At 47.1% G+C, this 14,546-nt stretch overlaps 2 protein-coding genes across 2 annotated transcripts in view; one reads left to right on the plus strand and one right to left on the minus strand.

The window, feature by feature from the left end:
• The first annotated feature begins 1,317 nt into the window (after nt 1-1,317).
• BBLN (bublin coiled coil protein) lies at nt 1,318-5,881 on the plus strand. Its single transcript, XM_080991047.1, has 2 exons — nt 1,318-1,482; nt 4,899-5,881. The coding sequence occupies exons 1-2, from the start codon at nt 1,386-1,388 to the stop codon at nt 5,090-5,092; spliced, it is 291 nt and encodes a 96-aa protein (XP_080847173.1). The 5' UTR covers nt 1,318-1,385; the 3' UTR covers nt 5,093-5,881.
• Nucleotides 5,882-11,523: 5,642 nt separating this feature from the next.
• Nucleotides 11,524-14,546, minus strand: part of CIZ1 (CDKN1A interacting zinc finger protein 1) — a 34,505-nt gene continuing 31,482 nt past the window's right edge. Inside the window, exons 14-15 of the mRNA XM_080990919.1 lie at nt 13,946-14,067; nt 11,524-12,210 (exon numbers count right to left, since the gene is read on the minus strand). Coding sequence (XP_080847045.1) covers nt 12,025-12,210; nt 13,946-14,067 — 308 coding nt within the window. The 3' untranslated portion in view covers nt 11,524-12,024. The remainder of the gene's footprint in view (nt 12,211-13,945; nt 14,068-14,546) is intronic.

Genomic DNA, 14,546 nt, shown 5'->3' on the forward strand with positions numbered 1-14,546 from the left:
AGCAATCCATGGTCTTTAAAACTGGAGAAGAAGTGTGTTATTGTTTTCATTGTTTGCAGCAGCGTAGCTAGCCCTCAGGTGCCCAGGGTGGTTGGTGTGTGTGCCCTGCGCTCAGGGGAAGAGTGAACTGCCCATTGCGTGGGGTAAGCTGGGGCAGGGCGCTGCGTGGAGACTTACTGCCACCTCTCCCGCAGCTGTAGAGTGGGAGGCTGCAGGTGGACACAAGCATTTTGACCACCACATCAGTCCCAGGAGAGATGCGTGACTTGGGCACACTGCAGGCCCCATGATAAGTGCCGCCCCCCACAGTATGGCGCCCAGTGCCCCCTGCCCCGCCTGGCTACACCTCTGTGATCCTCGGATGAAGGACAGTATAAAAAATTAACAAACAACAACAGCAAATAAAAATTCATGCATTTAAAAACAACCAATTTCTAACAGACACAAATGAGTAAACGAAATAAAAATTCTATAATGAATTCCATAAATGAAACCAATTTCTAACAGACACAAAAATTTAAAATGGCAAGAGGACAAAAGAAACACGGCAATTTCTATGTGGTTTGGTATGATTTTATCAATTACACAAATGATGGAGCATGTGGCAGAGCAGTACCTGCAGTGCGTAATGCAGTCTGTCATATCCAGATTATTTTACCTCCTCTCCCCCTTCGTCATTCTCTTCTCCTCCATTCCTTATTATTTTTTAGTTTTAATTCAGGTATGCACAACTAGTAGTGAAGAGACGGAAAGTGAAACATGTAAATCCAAAATACCGACAGTTTTTAAACTATTGCTTTTCTGTATTCTCCAGTTTAACATCCTACCTCATAACATATCACATTGCAAATTAACTGCTTGGGTTTTCTCCAATGGCTGTCAATACAGTATTTAGTTTTCAATTTCTGCTAACTTATCTTTGGATTGCTGTTCCTCCCTTCAGTTGCTGTGAGCATTTGCAAACAAATTTGTATTTCTGTGCAGCAACATTTGTATTTTTGAAAATGAAAACCAATAAAATTAAATTGTTGGTGGGGGACGCACGGACGTGAAACCAGTTTCAAATCCAGTATAGATTTGAAAGTGGATAAAGCTTGTCACTTAAAATGCGTACTATCCCACACACACTATTTACTTTTACACTTGGGGTGTTTACTTCCTTTTTGACAGCTCGGTTCTCCTTCTCCCCCGCTCCGTCAAGGCTGAAAAAACCTAGCTAGAGGGCTCAATGGAAGCTGACAGCGTGGGGAAAAGGGGGCGTGGCTCGCCCTTTTGCAACAGCGTCTCCGCGTTCCATCCGGGAAGCAAGGGGCGGGGCTTAACCCCTTACACACCCACCCGCTTTGCAAACCTGGGAGGCGATTTCCGTGCTCGCCTGGGCAGCGATGTCAGGCCCCAATGGAGAGCCGCACCTGAGCCTGGGGAGGGGCGAGGAAGAGGAGCGGGAGGACGGCGAGGACCACAATGGCTTCGGGGAGGCAGGTAACACGGATTAAGCCTTCCAAAAGCAGCAGCGCCCCTCTCCCGCCATGTCCCCTTTTCAACACAGCCCTCCATTCTTTAAATCGCTGGCTGGGTTTGATAGCGCAGTTTCTAAGCCTTCAGTCATATCGGTGCGGGATCCTACATGCACTTACCTGAGATCAAACACTCCGGCCCTCGCAAACGTCAGTTCTACCTGTGCGCAGCATCAGGCTGGTTTTCACGCGCTCCTCTCTTACTCAGGCGAGGAAGAGTCGTCGTCAGAGTTCAAGGGCACGTTCCAGCCAAGGAAAAAATGCTCAAGGAGCGGGTGAAGCGGGGTTCTCGAGGGGTGCCGTCCGGGGAGGGTCCTGATGGTCAGGTAGAGAGACTGCATTTGGCCCCTGGTACAGAGCACGTATGAGGGACGCGGGTGGCGCTGTGGGTTAAACCACAGAGCGAGGACTTGCCGATCAGAAGGTCCGCGGTTCGAATCCCGTGATTCCTGTGAGCTCCCGTTTCTCGGTCCCTGCTCCTGCCCACCTAGCAGTTCGAAAGCACGTCAAAGTGCAAGTAGATAAATAGGTACCGCTCCAGCGGGAAGGTAAACGGCGTTTCCGTGCGCTGCTCTGGTTTGCCAGAAGCGGCTTAGTCATGCTGGCCACATGACCCAGAAGCTGTACGCCGGCTCCCTCGGCCAGTAAAGCCAGATGAGCACCGCAACCCCAGAGTCAGTCACGACTGGACCTAATGGTCAGGGGTCCCTTTACCTTTACCTTTACATAGCACGTATAGGATTGCAGCATTAGGAGTAAAACAGGTTTGAGCCTTGCTGAGTAACCTGTAGGAACCGTGCCTCTTTACCATACAAGTACAGGCTCCCCATAGTCTAGCTTTCTTCAATATTAAATAACAATAATCCCTTCCTGTAGAAAACTACTATGTCCAGGCTCCCAGTACATTTCCGAGCACAATTCAAAGTGTTGGTGCTGACCTTTAAAGCCCTAAACGGCCAGTATACCTGAAGGAGCATCTCTACCCCCATCGTTCTGCCCGGACACTGAGGTCCAGCACTGAGGGCCTTCTGGCGGTTCCCTCATTGCGAGAAGCCAAGTTACAGGGAACCAGGCAGAGGGCCTTCTTGGTAGTGGCACCCGCCCTGTGGAACACCCTCCCACCAGATGTCAAAGAGAAGAACAACTACCAGACTTTTAGAAGACATCTGAAGGCAGCCCTGTTTAGGGAAGCTTTTAATATTTAATAGACTATTGTATTTTAATATTCCATTGAAAGCCGCCCAGAGTGGCTGGGGAAACCCAGTCAGATGGGCGGGGTATAAATAATAAATTATTATTATTATTATTATTATTATTATTATTATTATTATTAACAAATCTGGAACCATTCTTACTGATTTCTAGGCTTCATTATTCGTTTTAGTTATTCACAGAGTGTCTCCCATCAGCTTCTGCTGGTGACCCAGCTGCTCCCCTATCTGAACAAGGATAGCCTAACTTCTGTTGTCCGTGCTCTGATAACTTCTAGGTCAGCGTTATACCTGGGGCTGGCTCTGTGGGGCCACCTCTGGAGACAGTTCAGAAACTTCAGAAATCTGGTGCAGAATTCAACAGCGACATTGGCTTAAGGGGCAAGACGGTTGGACATATTACACTGATCCTGGCCCAAGTGAACTAGCTGTCAGTTGGTTTCCAGGTCCAATTCAAAGTGCTGGTTTTGACCTATGAAGCCTTAAATAGCTCAGGACCACAATACCTTCAGGACTGCCTCTCCTTGTATAAACAGTCTGGGACCCTGCAATCATCCTCTGAGGCCCTTCTTTGTGTGCTTCCTCCACAAGAGGTCCAGAGGGTGGCAACATGAGAATTTCCTGCAGTGGCTTCCAATTTGTGGGATGCTCTTTCCAGGGAGGCTCACCTGGAGCCTTCATTGCATACCTTTAGGCACCAGGTGAAAACATACCTCTTCTACCAGGCCTATGGCTAAACAGTCTATGGACTAGGGGTGGTGGTATTGTTTTTGTTTGCTACTAGGCTATGTATTTCTGTGTTTTTATATTGCAAACTGTCCTGTGATCCTCATATGAAGTTTAAAGAATAAATAATAATAGTCTGGTGAAACTATGTCTGGGCAGTGGATCTTCAGACTGACAGGGTTGGGGACTCCTATTGTTGAAGGGTTTACTTCATGCAACTACCAAATCCCTTCAGATGGAAAGATATAACATCAGGGGAAAGTCTTAGCTTCTCACTCTTAGCGCAGCAAATGTGTGCATGTTTGGAGGACATGTCTAACTCTGGTTACAATCCTGCACCCATTTGCCATTGACTGTGGCTCTTAGAGCTGAAGTCCCCAGAGGCAGTTTGATTGATTTAAATTATTTAAATCAATTTTTTTCTTTAAAGTCTCTGCCTGGTAACCGGGCAGATTTAAACACTTTAGAATAATTTTCCATACAAGTACACCTGCAGTTTGCTACAAGTACGGTAATTTAAAACTGTTTTTCTCCCATGTGTACATTTTTGTTGATTTGATCTATTCAGTTAAATCCCATGGTTGAGTCTTTCTGTGCCTGCCTGCCTGCCTGACAACCTGTTTCAAGTGGATTCTGTGGCCTCCCAGGTGTTGGACTCCCATTGGGATGATGATGATGATAATAATAATAAAAAAATTTATTTATACCCTGCCCTCCCAGCCAGAGGCAGGCTCAGTGTGGCTAATACCAATAAAATTTCAGTAAGGTAAAGGTAAAGTGAAAGGGACCCCTGACCATTAGGTCCAGTTGTGGCTGACTCTGCAGTTGCGGCACTCATCTCACTTTATTGGCCGAGGGAGCCGGTGTGCAGCTTCCGGGTCATGTGGCCAGCATGACTAAGCCACTTCTGGTGAACCAGAGCAGCACACGGAAACACTGTTTACCTTCCCGCCAGAGCAGTACCTATTTATCTACTTGCACTCTGACGTGCTTTTGAACTGCTAGGTGGGCAGGAGCAGGGACCGAGCAACGGGAGCTCACCCCGTCACGGGATTCGAACCGCCGACCTTCTAAACAATTTAAAATACAGGTTAAAATGCAATTTAAAATGCAGCCTCATTTTAAAAGTCAAAACCATAAGGGGAGGGTCAGACTGAGTCCAAACCAAAGGCCAGGTGGAACAGCTCTGTCTTGCAGGCCCTGCAGAAAGATGTCAAGTCCCGCAGAAATGATGTAGTCCAGCAGAATTAAGAGGGAAATGGCTTCCCTGCCCCTGAATTAGCGGCTGTCTGGTTGATATGGACCTTGAACCCAGGTCTTATTCTGTTTGTGGGTGCCACTGGCTACTGACTTAATTTTGCACTGTCAATTCATGCTAGAACAAAAGGTCTGATTTTTGTACTCAGGTCATCTTACTCCCTCTCACTCTGCTTTCCCCAACCAGAATATGCAGCTATAAATTCTATGCTGGACCAGATCAACTCTTGTTTGGATCACCTGGAGGAGAAGAACGACCACCTGCACGCCCGCTTGAAGGAGCTGTTGGAATGCAACCGTCAGACACGCCTGGAGTTGCAGCAGCTGAGCGAAGGCGAGGATGGGGAGAACGACACGCAGAGACCTGAGCCAGACACCTAATGTCCACCAACCTTATGTGGGATAAAAGGAGGTGTAGGCACATGGTTGCTGCTTCCAGTGGGACCTCCCCTTCACCATGGGGTTAGTTTGAGTAGAAAAGGTGCTTTTGGTTCGTGTGTTTGTTTTAAATATCTCCTACCTGCTCTCCTCTCCTCCGGAGCTGTGGTTATGGCTGCTTATGTTGTTAAGCTCTCAAGGAAACGGGGTCTGCTTGTTTGTGAAGGGTAGAGGGCCAGAACTGGATAGGTCTAAGCTGAATCACACATCAGGATTTACATTGAGCTGTGTCCTTTCTGGATGAATTTACCATGTCAAGAATTGGAAGGCTCTTGAGGAAAATCTGATTCCCAAGGTTACTAGCCCATAGTTCTGTCTGGCTAGATGTAGTTCCATGATGAGATACATGAAACAAGTCTCCTTAGTTTTGACAGAAGTTGTTGGTTATTAGCAGGGCATATCCGGCGCTGTGGTGCAAAGATCCCTCCGATGGCCCTCCCCTCCCCCCGTTTCCCAGAGTTGTTGACCTTTTTTAAGGGGGGGGGGGCAGACTTGTTGACCTTTTTTTTAGGGAGCTGACACCACATTTACACATTATCTCTAACAAGCCCTTAGAACAAAATAAAATAAGGCAGAAGAAAATCTAGTGAAGTCCTCAATTCTAAAGCAAGACTCATTCAAGACTCAGCTGTTCTTCTAATTCATCCTCATGATTCAAATCAACACATATCAAAAAGTTAAAGCAATCACCAGTTTGTTGTTCTTTAAATAAATTGATAAAAACACAGAGAATGAAGTCCCCGGCCATTTTGTGTTTAAGTACAAAGATGACGTTTTCAAATATTGGGTGGGTGGGTATGGGTGTAAAGCAGTGACCTCCTGAACCTAAAAAGGATCCAAAACTAACTGCACTTGCCTGAGAGTAAGCCCTGCTGAATCTAATAGGCCCTTAAAACCGGCCCCTGTCTTTAAATGACATTTTGTTGGTGTTTGTTTTTAACCAACTGCATGGAGAGCACTCTCTCAAGTCCATCCTTACCTCTGAACTGAGTCCTAATGGTAGTGCGCACCCCCCACAGCTTTCCCCTCCCACCCCAAATCTGAATGAATCCCTCCTCCACCTTTTTCCTCAATGGAAGGGACGGGGGGCAACATTCTCGGTGCCCCTCCCCATCCTCCCTGCTACTGCTGCGGGGCGGGCAGGAGGGAGAAGGGCGCCGCACAGCTCTGCACATCGCTGCCTTCTCTCCCAAGCAGGAAGCAAGAGAACATAGCTGGCTGTAGGAAGAGCTGCTGTTGCTGCCGCCGCTGCCCAGCATGCCCTCGCAGCTGTTCCTGATCAGTCCCAGACGCCCCCTGCTGGGCGCCCTGATTGGTGGGCGCCATGGCGCAGGGCGCCACTAACCCTAATGGGTAAGACGGCCCTGGTTATTAGACCTCTGTCTCTTATAAACACCTTTAAATTAGGAGGGAATAGTAGTTGATGAGCTTTCCGGGATGGCAATTGAGTTGGCAAACATGCTCATCATTGCAAGGCTTATTTCCTGGCATTAGTTCTTTGGTATAGCAATCGCTGGATGTGCAGAATTCTAAATTCAGTAACCTGCTTCATTTCATTATAGACTGCAGTGAGTGACTGGCACCCATACCAGATTACCCAGAATTCCTTTGCCAAAGGGATGGCAATAAACAGGTTTAAAAGCAGCCAAAGTTTACAATGTTGATGTGCACATTGTGGAATTGTATCTTGTTTGCCATGATGGGCAGTGCTTCTGATTTAAAATCCTATTTTCCTTTTACTTTGAAGCAAACGTTTATATTAAGGGGGGTGGGCGAGAACAGCTCTTGATATTGAGCTGTAAAGGGCAGCTCCTTCCTTGTCTCATCTCATCCATTTATCAAGAAAGCAGTAGTTACAGGTAGGTAGCTGTGTTGGTCTGCCGTAGTCGAAACAAAATAAAATAAATAAAATAAAAATTAAAAATTAAAAATAAAAAATGCCTTCCAGTAGCACCTTAGAGACCAACTAAGTTAGTTATTGGTATGAGCTTTCGTGTGCATGCACACTTCTTCAGATACCAAAAGATATCTGCTTGAGTGCCAAAACCCGGAAGTAACCCGTTCCAGTACTTCCGGGTTTCGGCGCGTCTGTATCCCGAAAACGTGCAACCTGAAGTGTCAATAACCCGAGGTATGACTGCATTTTATTTTGTTTTGATCAAGAAAGGAAACATAGCTTGTTCAGCAATAAAATCAGCCATGAGATAGGCAGGGTCATTCCTTTCCCTCGTAAAATAAGTTGGCCAGAGGCAAAAAGGAGTGTTTGGTTCCCTTTTATGAAAAAGGGTCACTGCCATGTGGTTTATCCTCATGACTCAAGACACCCAACCACAAGCCCACAAGTGATGGTTGGGTCTAAATGCAGTCCAGAGAATATTAATAGAACATCACACAGTTATTAAGTATTTAAAAATTGTGGTGTTACAAATGGGAGCCCTGCCCTTTAACATGGAATACAAATTGAGCTGTCAAGTTGTTGTTGCAACCAAAAGATTGAATATAAGACCATTTTTTGGCCTGGGGTGGGAGATAGCGTCTTGCTGCATTTTGAACAAGGGATCAGGATTGAGGAGTCTGGCTTGGCGTGGACAGGCTTTAGGAAATATTGTAATATAAAGCAAGACTCTGTTCAGATTTAGACGGTGGGTGGGAGGGAATCTCCTGGGCCCGTGCTTTGCAGGGTGAGACCAACACAAACAACTTAATGGTTGTGTCCAAATAAGTTCTACTCAGAGCAGACCCATTGAAATGTATGTTACTAGGGAAGTCATAGCTATCACTTTCAGTGGGTCTACTCTGAGTTAACGGCGAACACTGGAGACAACCCCAGGGGCTCAGCCTCACTGAGATGGCCTGTGGTAACACTTGCTTATTTAGGAATGTAACATATTAAGAACGCATGGTTTTTCAAAAATGCAAAACATGGGAGGTTGCCTTGCACTGTGTCACAGCTTTCCAGGGTTTCAGGCAGATAATTTTTTCCAGGCATATCTGGAGATCCTAGAGACTGAGCCGGGACCTTCTGAATAAAATACACGTTCCAACATTGAGCTCAGGCCCTGCCCCACACAGATTGAAAACAGGCCATGAAACTCTTCTTCATCTGTATATATATATGTGTGTGTGTCCGTGTGTGCGCACAGCTAAGTCCCACAAAGCAAGTCCCACTGAATTCAGTTATAGGGTAGTGGTAGAGATGACTCTGGTTGACCTTTTTTCTTACTAGTGCCCGCACGCGTCATCAGTTGCGTCTATACATTTTTCAGTGCTGCTTGCTGACCCTTGACATCACTAAATATGCAGATTGATTTAAAATTAAGACACACCACAGCTTGGTGATAAAGCTGTGGGTATGGTTGGTTTCAGTCATTGTTCTTTTTAAATTAAGTTTCCTACTGATTACTTTTTCCATGTTTTCCCCTAAGCAATGGTGCAAATGTGACCATTAAAAGGTAAAGGTAAAGGGACCCCTGACCATTAGGTCCAGTCGTGGCCAACTCTGGGGTTGCAGCGCTTTATTGGCCGAGGGAGCCGGCATACAGCTTCCGGGTCATGTGGCCAGCATGACTAAGCCTCTTCTGGCGAACCAGAGCAGCGCACGGAAACGCCGTTTACCTTCCCGCCAGAGCGGTACCTATTTATCTACTTGCACTTTGACGCGCTTTCTAACTGCTAGGTTGGCAGGAGCAGGGACCGAGCAATGGGAGCTCACCCCGTAGCGGGGATTCGAACCACCGACCTTCTGATCGGCAAGCCCTAGGCTCTGTGGTTTAACCCACAGCGCCACCCATGTCCAATTAAACTAAGCTAAATTTGCAACTCAACAGTGTATATTATTCATACTGCCATTTCGTTCTTACATTTAGGCTTTGTATCTTTTTGTCAGACAGTGTATATATTTGGCATGCTTTCCTTTATTATCTATCTTTATGAAATGTCTTTATGAAATCTTGCTATATAGAAGCCTTCCCCAATTTGATATCCATCTAGATGTTTTGGACAGCTCCCATTAGCCTCAGCCGGCATGGAGTGTGCCCAGGAAAAAAAGAGTCCAGCAACATCTGCCAGACTGCAGGTTCCCCATCACAATGGTAAAGCAACTGATCCAATTTAGAATTTAACTGCATGGCTCATAGTCCTTTATTTCCATTATTTAATATTAACCTGTGTACTCCTTGTACAACAACTGTCAATTAAACAATAATTAAATGATCCTCTTTATCTACCCTGTTACGAAATTTCTCATTTGTAGTACTAACACGCTACTTCAACCAAGGTCCACCCAAGCTAGTGTCATGGCCTCAGACCTCTGCAGCTCTGAAAAGGAGATGGATCCACGTTCTGGTCCTTCCCTTGTGGATCTACAGCCTGCCTCCCCTAAATCCTGAGGAGAAACCTCTGCCACCAAGCTCAGGCTGGTCCTCAGACTACTTGGGAGTGAGGCGATCAGGAAAGCCCAGAGAGATCCCCCAAGCTGGGAACCCCATTACCATGAAGAATCCAACACCTACAGGTAGTACTGGCCAGAAGGTGGTCAATAAGGCTGCAGTGAATGACCACCCAGCCCTGCTATAAAGTCCATCCAGTTGCTCCAGAAATTTGCTGAAACACTTTAGATATTTTGTCTAGTCATCCAGCATGGCTGCATAGGGAGCCACGAATGACTGTTTTCCCCTTGCTGGGTCATCACCCCTGCTTAGGGATGGGCACCCCTGCAGCCCAAAACACCCGGTATTCTTTGCAATAATCCTAGGAAAAACTAAGCGGTCTACCAGAACTTGGGCTATGGCCCACAGATACCTTCTGCAACAGGGTGTACTCTGCAGTAAGAGTATTTAGGACCAGTCTTTCTCAGCTGAATCATGGTGTTGACATGTTTGCTATCTTCTGAAGCTGTACTAAATGAATCCACTGTTTACCAAAATGGTTGTCTTTACTATTTCTAAGAAAAGATAAACGTGGATTAAGTATGGAGTATATTGCATCTGGCCTCCATTTGTTGTTTGTCTTTCACTGCCCCCCCCCCCAATCTTGGGTGGCACACTCCTGATTTAGTGATTTGTGTAAAAGCATTGCCTGCTTTTCTCTAGCAATTCCTGGTTGTAGCTCAAGAGGAGTAATGTGAGGAACTTGAAGCCCTCTCCAGCTACTCTTGGACTCTATAACTCCCACCAGCCCCAGCCAGGAATAATGGGGGTTATAGTGTAGCAACAGCTGGAGGGCCATGGGCTCTACAAAGAAGCCAGTGCCTGTAGAGCAGCATTTCCCAACCTTGGGCCTCCAGCTGTTTTTGGACTACAACTCCCATAATCCTCAGCTAGCAAGACCAGTGGTCAGGGATGATGGGAATTGTAGTTCGAAAACAGCTGGAGGCCCAAGGTTGGGAAACACTGCTGTAGAGGACCAGTATTTTTCTAACTTGAGTCTCCAGCTGATGTTGGATCACAACTCCCATTATTCCCAGTGAGCAGGACTAGTGGTCATGCATGATGGGAGTTGAGGTCCAACAACTGATGGGAGAACCATGGCATTAGCAATGTTTGCGGATCACAATGGGATTGGACTCTTCAGTCATTGCACTTGGGGATGATGTCAATTTGTTGCTATGAAGTTCTAACTCAGTTCTAACTCTTTTAAGCCTGTGAAATTTCTAATTACCATTGTAATCTCACAATAAGAGCTCAAAGACCAATTTTACTCTGAATAACCTCCAACATTTGGAAGGGGACCATGAGGGTCATCTAGTCCAACCCCCCGCAATGCAGGAATCTTTTGCCCAATGTAGGGCTCGAACTCACAATCTGAGTTGCTTCTATGAACATAGGCTTAAAATGCATGTGTCAGTTACATCTGAGATTGGAGAAAGGGAGCGTGTGACACACCAGGTTCTATTGAGAGCTGGAGTCCCATCAGCCCCAGTCTGAACAGCCAATAATCTGGGGTGTTGGGATCCAATTAACAAATGGAGGGCCACATATTCCTCAAATACCCAGCTTTCCCCCGCCACACTGTATTTGCAAAAAATGCAAAATATTTTAGTGGCTCTATTAAAAAGCAGGAAGTTGAGGTGGAAGATCATACGCTGGATGCTTTAAATGATTTAAGGAGGAGGAATTCTCTACACCAGTCTTTCTCAACCTTGGGTCTCCAGCTGTTGTTGGGTCACAACTCCCACCATCCTTGACTACTGGGACTGCCCAACAACAGCTGGAGCCCCAAGGTTGAGAAAGGCTGTTCTACAGAGTGCTTATCCTGGTCCAGCGGGTTCAAGAATTGCCACGAAGAGAAATGCTCACAGCAATCCTGTTATCGAGTAGACATGCAAAGCCATGGATTCACCCCACCCTTAAATCCTTCAGAACAAAAACAGCAACAAAACTACAACATACTTTTATTTCTCTAAACGGAGATGACAAGGGGGAAAAGATGGTGGGGGGGGACAGAAAAGGAATAAGGCTTTTCCAGCAAAAGAAAAAGAAAAAGAAACAACGAATTAAGCTCCCCCCCACCAAATAGGCAGCTTAATCTGGCCCTCTACCTAGCCAACCAGCTGTGATGAAAAGAGGGCGTCCGCTTCCTTTCCCTGGCCTCGCCCTTTTGCAGATGCACGTGCTCCAGCATCTGCCGAGACCCTCCCTACAACCCATGGAACTCTTCCACCTTCACAGGAAGTCCTGATCCTTCCCTACAGCAGCAGCGGCCTGTCTCCCCAAGGAGCTATTGCTAGCAGCCGGGAGATGACCCTTTCACCTCCTCCACGATGGGCAGCGCTCCACACACATCATCTATTCAAATTGTGACTCTGCTCTGCAGCGGAAGCCTCTTCTCCTGAAGACTGACATGCTTCCATTAACACCGTGATTTGCTTTCCTACACTAGAAGCCTCTGTTTTTACAATCCATCTTGTCAATGACGGCGGCAGCAGCAGGAGCAGCAGCAAGAGCAGGAGCAGGAGCAGGAGCAGTCGGAGTCTGCGTCTGCAGGCCGCTCAGCTCCTGCTGGGGATTATTGGATTTGTCCACAAATGCAGTAGCAGGCTGGAGTCTCATGGCTTTGTACCGCTGCAATTGAAAATAAAAGGAATTCAAGGTTACTGGTACATCTGGTCCCCAGTGTGAGGATGCTGCCCCACAAACGTGTGGTAGACAAACCTGTGCAACAGCAGCTGGGAGCAACTCCTCCCTCAAGAGGGTCTCTACCCTTGACAACCAGTGTGCCTGAGGCAGTCCTAGGGGAACACAACCCAGCACTGTGCTTTATTTTTACCAAAGATGCAAGCTAGTCCTCATGGCTTCAGATAAATCTGTGGGGAGTGTAGAAGAGAGGTGGTGCTGAGTAAGATTTCCAGTGGTTGGGGAGTCAAGACTTCAGGGTCCTTCAGGGCCCTTTGACTTAGTGACAAGCAAGACCAAATTTATATAGTAGGTATTGCAGAACTGGGACGCGGGTGGCGCTGTGGGTTAAACCACAGCGCATAGGACTTGCCGATCAGAAGGTCGGCAGTTTGAATCCCCGCGACGGGTGAGCTCCCGTTGTTCGGTCCCTGCTCCTGCCAACCTAGCAGATCGAAAGCACAAAGTGCAAGTAGATAAATAGGTACCCCTCCAGTGGGAAGGTAAACGGTGTTTCCGTGCGCTGCTCTGGTTCGCCAGAAGTGGCTTAGTCATGCTGGCCACATGACCCTGAAGCTGTACGCCGGCTCCCTCGGCCAGTAAAGCGAGATGAGCGCCGCAACCCCAGAGTCAGCCACGACTGGACCTAATGGTCAGGGGTCCCTTTACCTTTTACTGCAGAACTGGTTGTGCATTTTTGCTGCATAATTTTTCAGGTTTTAGCATGAAATGTGCACCAGTTCTCCACTGTACATTTGCTGCCAAATGGGTAGCATCACACGTAACAAGTTTGACAGTTACTGACACTGTCCAATGTAACACAGAGACACTCAGACTAGTCTGAAGAGAGAATGGGAACTGAGTTAACCTGAAATCCGAATCATTCCTCGGGGGCAACCCCATGGTCTGTGCATTACAGCACTCAATCCCAGAAGCAGTAAACGTGCAAGTGCTGTATGCAAAGTCTCTGCTCTTCAGGAAAAGCTACAGCTGCCACATCATTGATTTCAGCGTAACCTAAATCACAACTTGGGACGCGGGTGGCGCTGTGGGTTAAACCACAGAGCTTAGGACTTGCTGATCAGAAGGTCGGCGGTTCAAATCCCCATGACGGGGTGAGCTCCTGTTGCTTGGTCCCAGCTCCAGCTAGGTACCGCTCCAGCGGGAAGGTAAACAGTGTTTCCGTGCGCTGCTCTGGTTCGCCAGAAGCGGCTTAGTCATGCTGGCCACATGACCTGGAAGCTGCACGCCGGCTCCCTCAGCCAGTAAAGCGAGATGAGCGCCGCAACCCCAGAGTTGGTCACAACTGGACCTAATGGTTAGGGGTTCCTTTACCTTTACCTTAAATCACAACTAACTTGTCTCACAGAGAACTTAGTCTGGAATCAACCCCTTAGAAACCATTTGGTCACATGCAGTTGGCCAGGATCCTTAATGGAGAGAAGGACCATTCCTCTTGGGAAAGCAGACGGAATGGTCAATATGACACAGCAGGACTGTCAGCCAGTGGGACAGACACTGATCTAGAAGCCCAGAGCAGGCATTGGAGGAAAGGCTTGTAGTGGCAAGACAGCAGGGGCGCAATAGGAAGGCATTATGAAGCCTAGAGCCTAAAGGTTGAAGCACAGGAAGAGCCATGGGGGGGGGGGGCAGAGCAGACAGACATGGCAGAAGAGGGTCTCACCTGGAGATTCTCAAAATGCGTCAGGGATTTGCAGTGGGCAAGTTGGGCAGCAGAGTCGCTATGGCAGAATTTGTGGCACAGCCGGCAGAGGAAGCCTACCACAGGGACCAGAAAATCCAGGCCTGTGAAATGAGGGAGGGGAAGGGAAGTCACACATCACACTGAACAGAACCAAAATGAATTAATGAAAGCTCCCCCCCCCCCCATAAAGCATTGTGTGATACATAAATACAGGAAGCCCACAACTTACATCCATTTTTAACTTGTGCACATTCAGCTTTATGTGCTTAGCAAAAACATAATAAATAAAATTAAGGGGCAGAAAAGGGGTTGGGTGTCTGAGAAAAAGGACTTTGGCAATCCCACCTGGCACTGCACCCAATGTGCTTTGACTATGCGCGATTTTGGCTTTAGGCGCAGTCCCCCAAACATAATCCCTGTTTAAGCCGAAGCATTACAGCATATGTGAAAAAGGGTAGGGGGATTTATTTATTTAATATTTTAAAAGGCAACGTTGCTCTTGTTAAATAAGGAAAGCTTTTTTAAATATATATATATATATAGAGAGAGAGAGCGCTTTCTGCTCACTGTAGTCCAGTTG

Source organism: Podarcis pityusensis, assembly GCF_964106645.2.
Source record: "Podarcis pityusensis genome assembly, chromosome: Z".
NCBI lineage: Eukaryota > Metazoa > Chordata > Lepidosauria > Squamata > Lacertidae > Podarcis > Podarcis pityusensis.

Excerpts from the sequence above, each read along its gene's own strand:
- BBLN (XM_080991047.1), top strand. The coding sequence starts at position 1,386 with ATGTCAGGCCCCAATGGAGAGCCGCACCTGAGCCTGGGGAGGGGCGAG. Across the intron at positions 1,483-4,898 it reads CAATGGCTTCGGGGAGGCAG|AATATGCAGCTATAAATTCT; the intron begins GTAACACGGATT and ends TTCCCCAACCAG.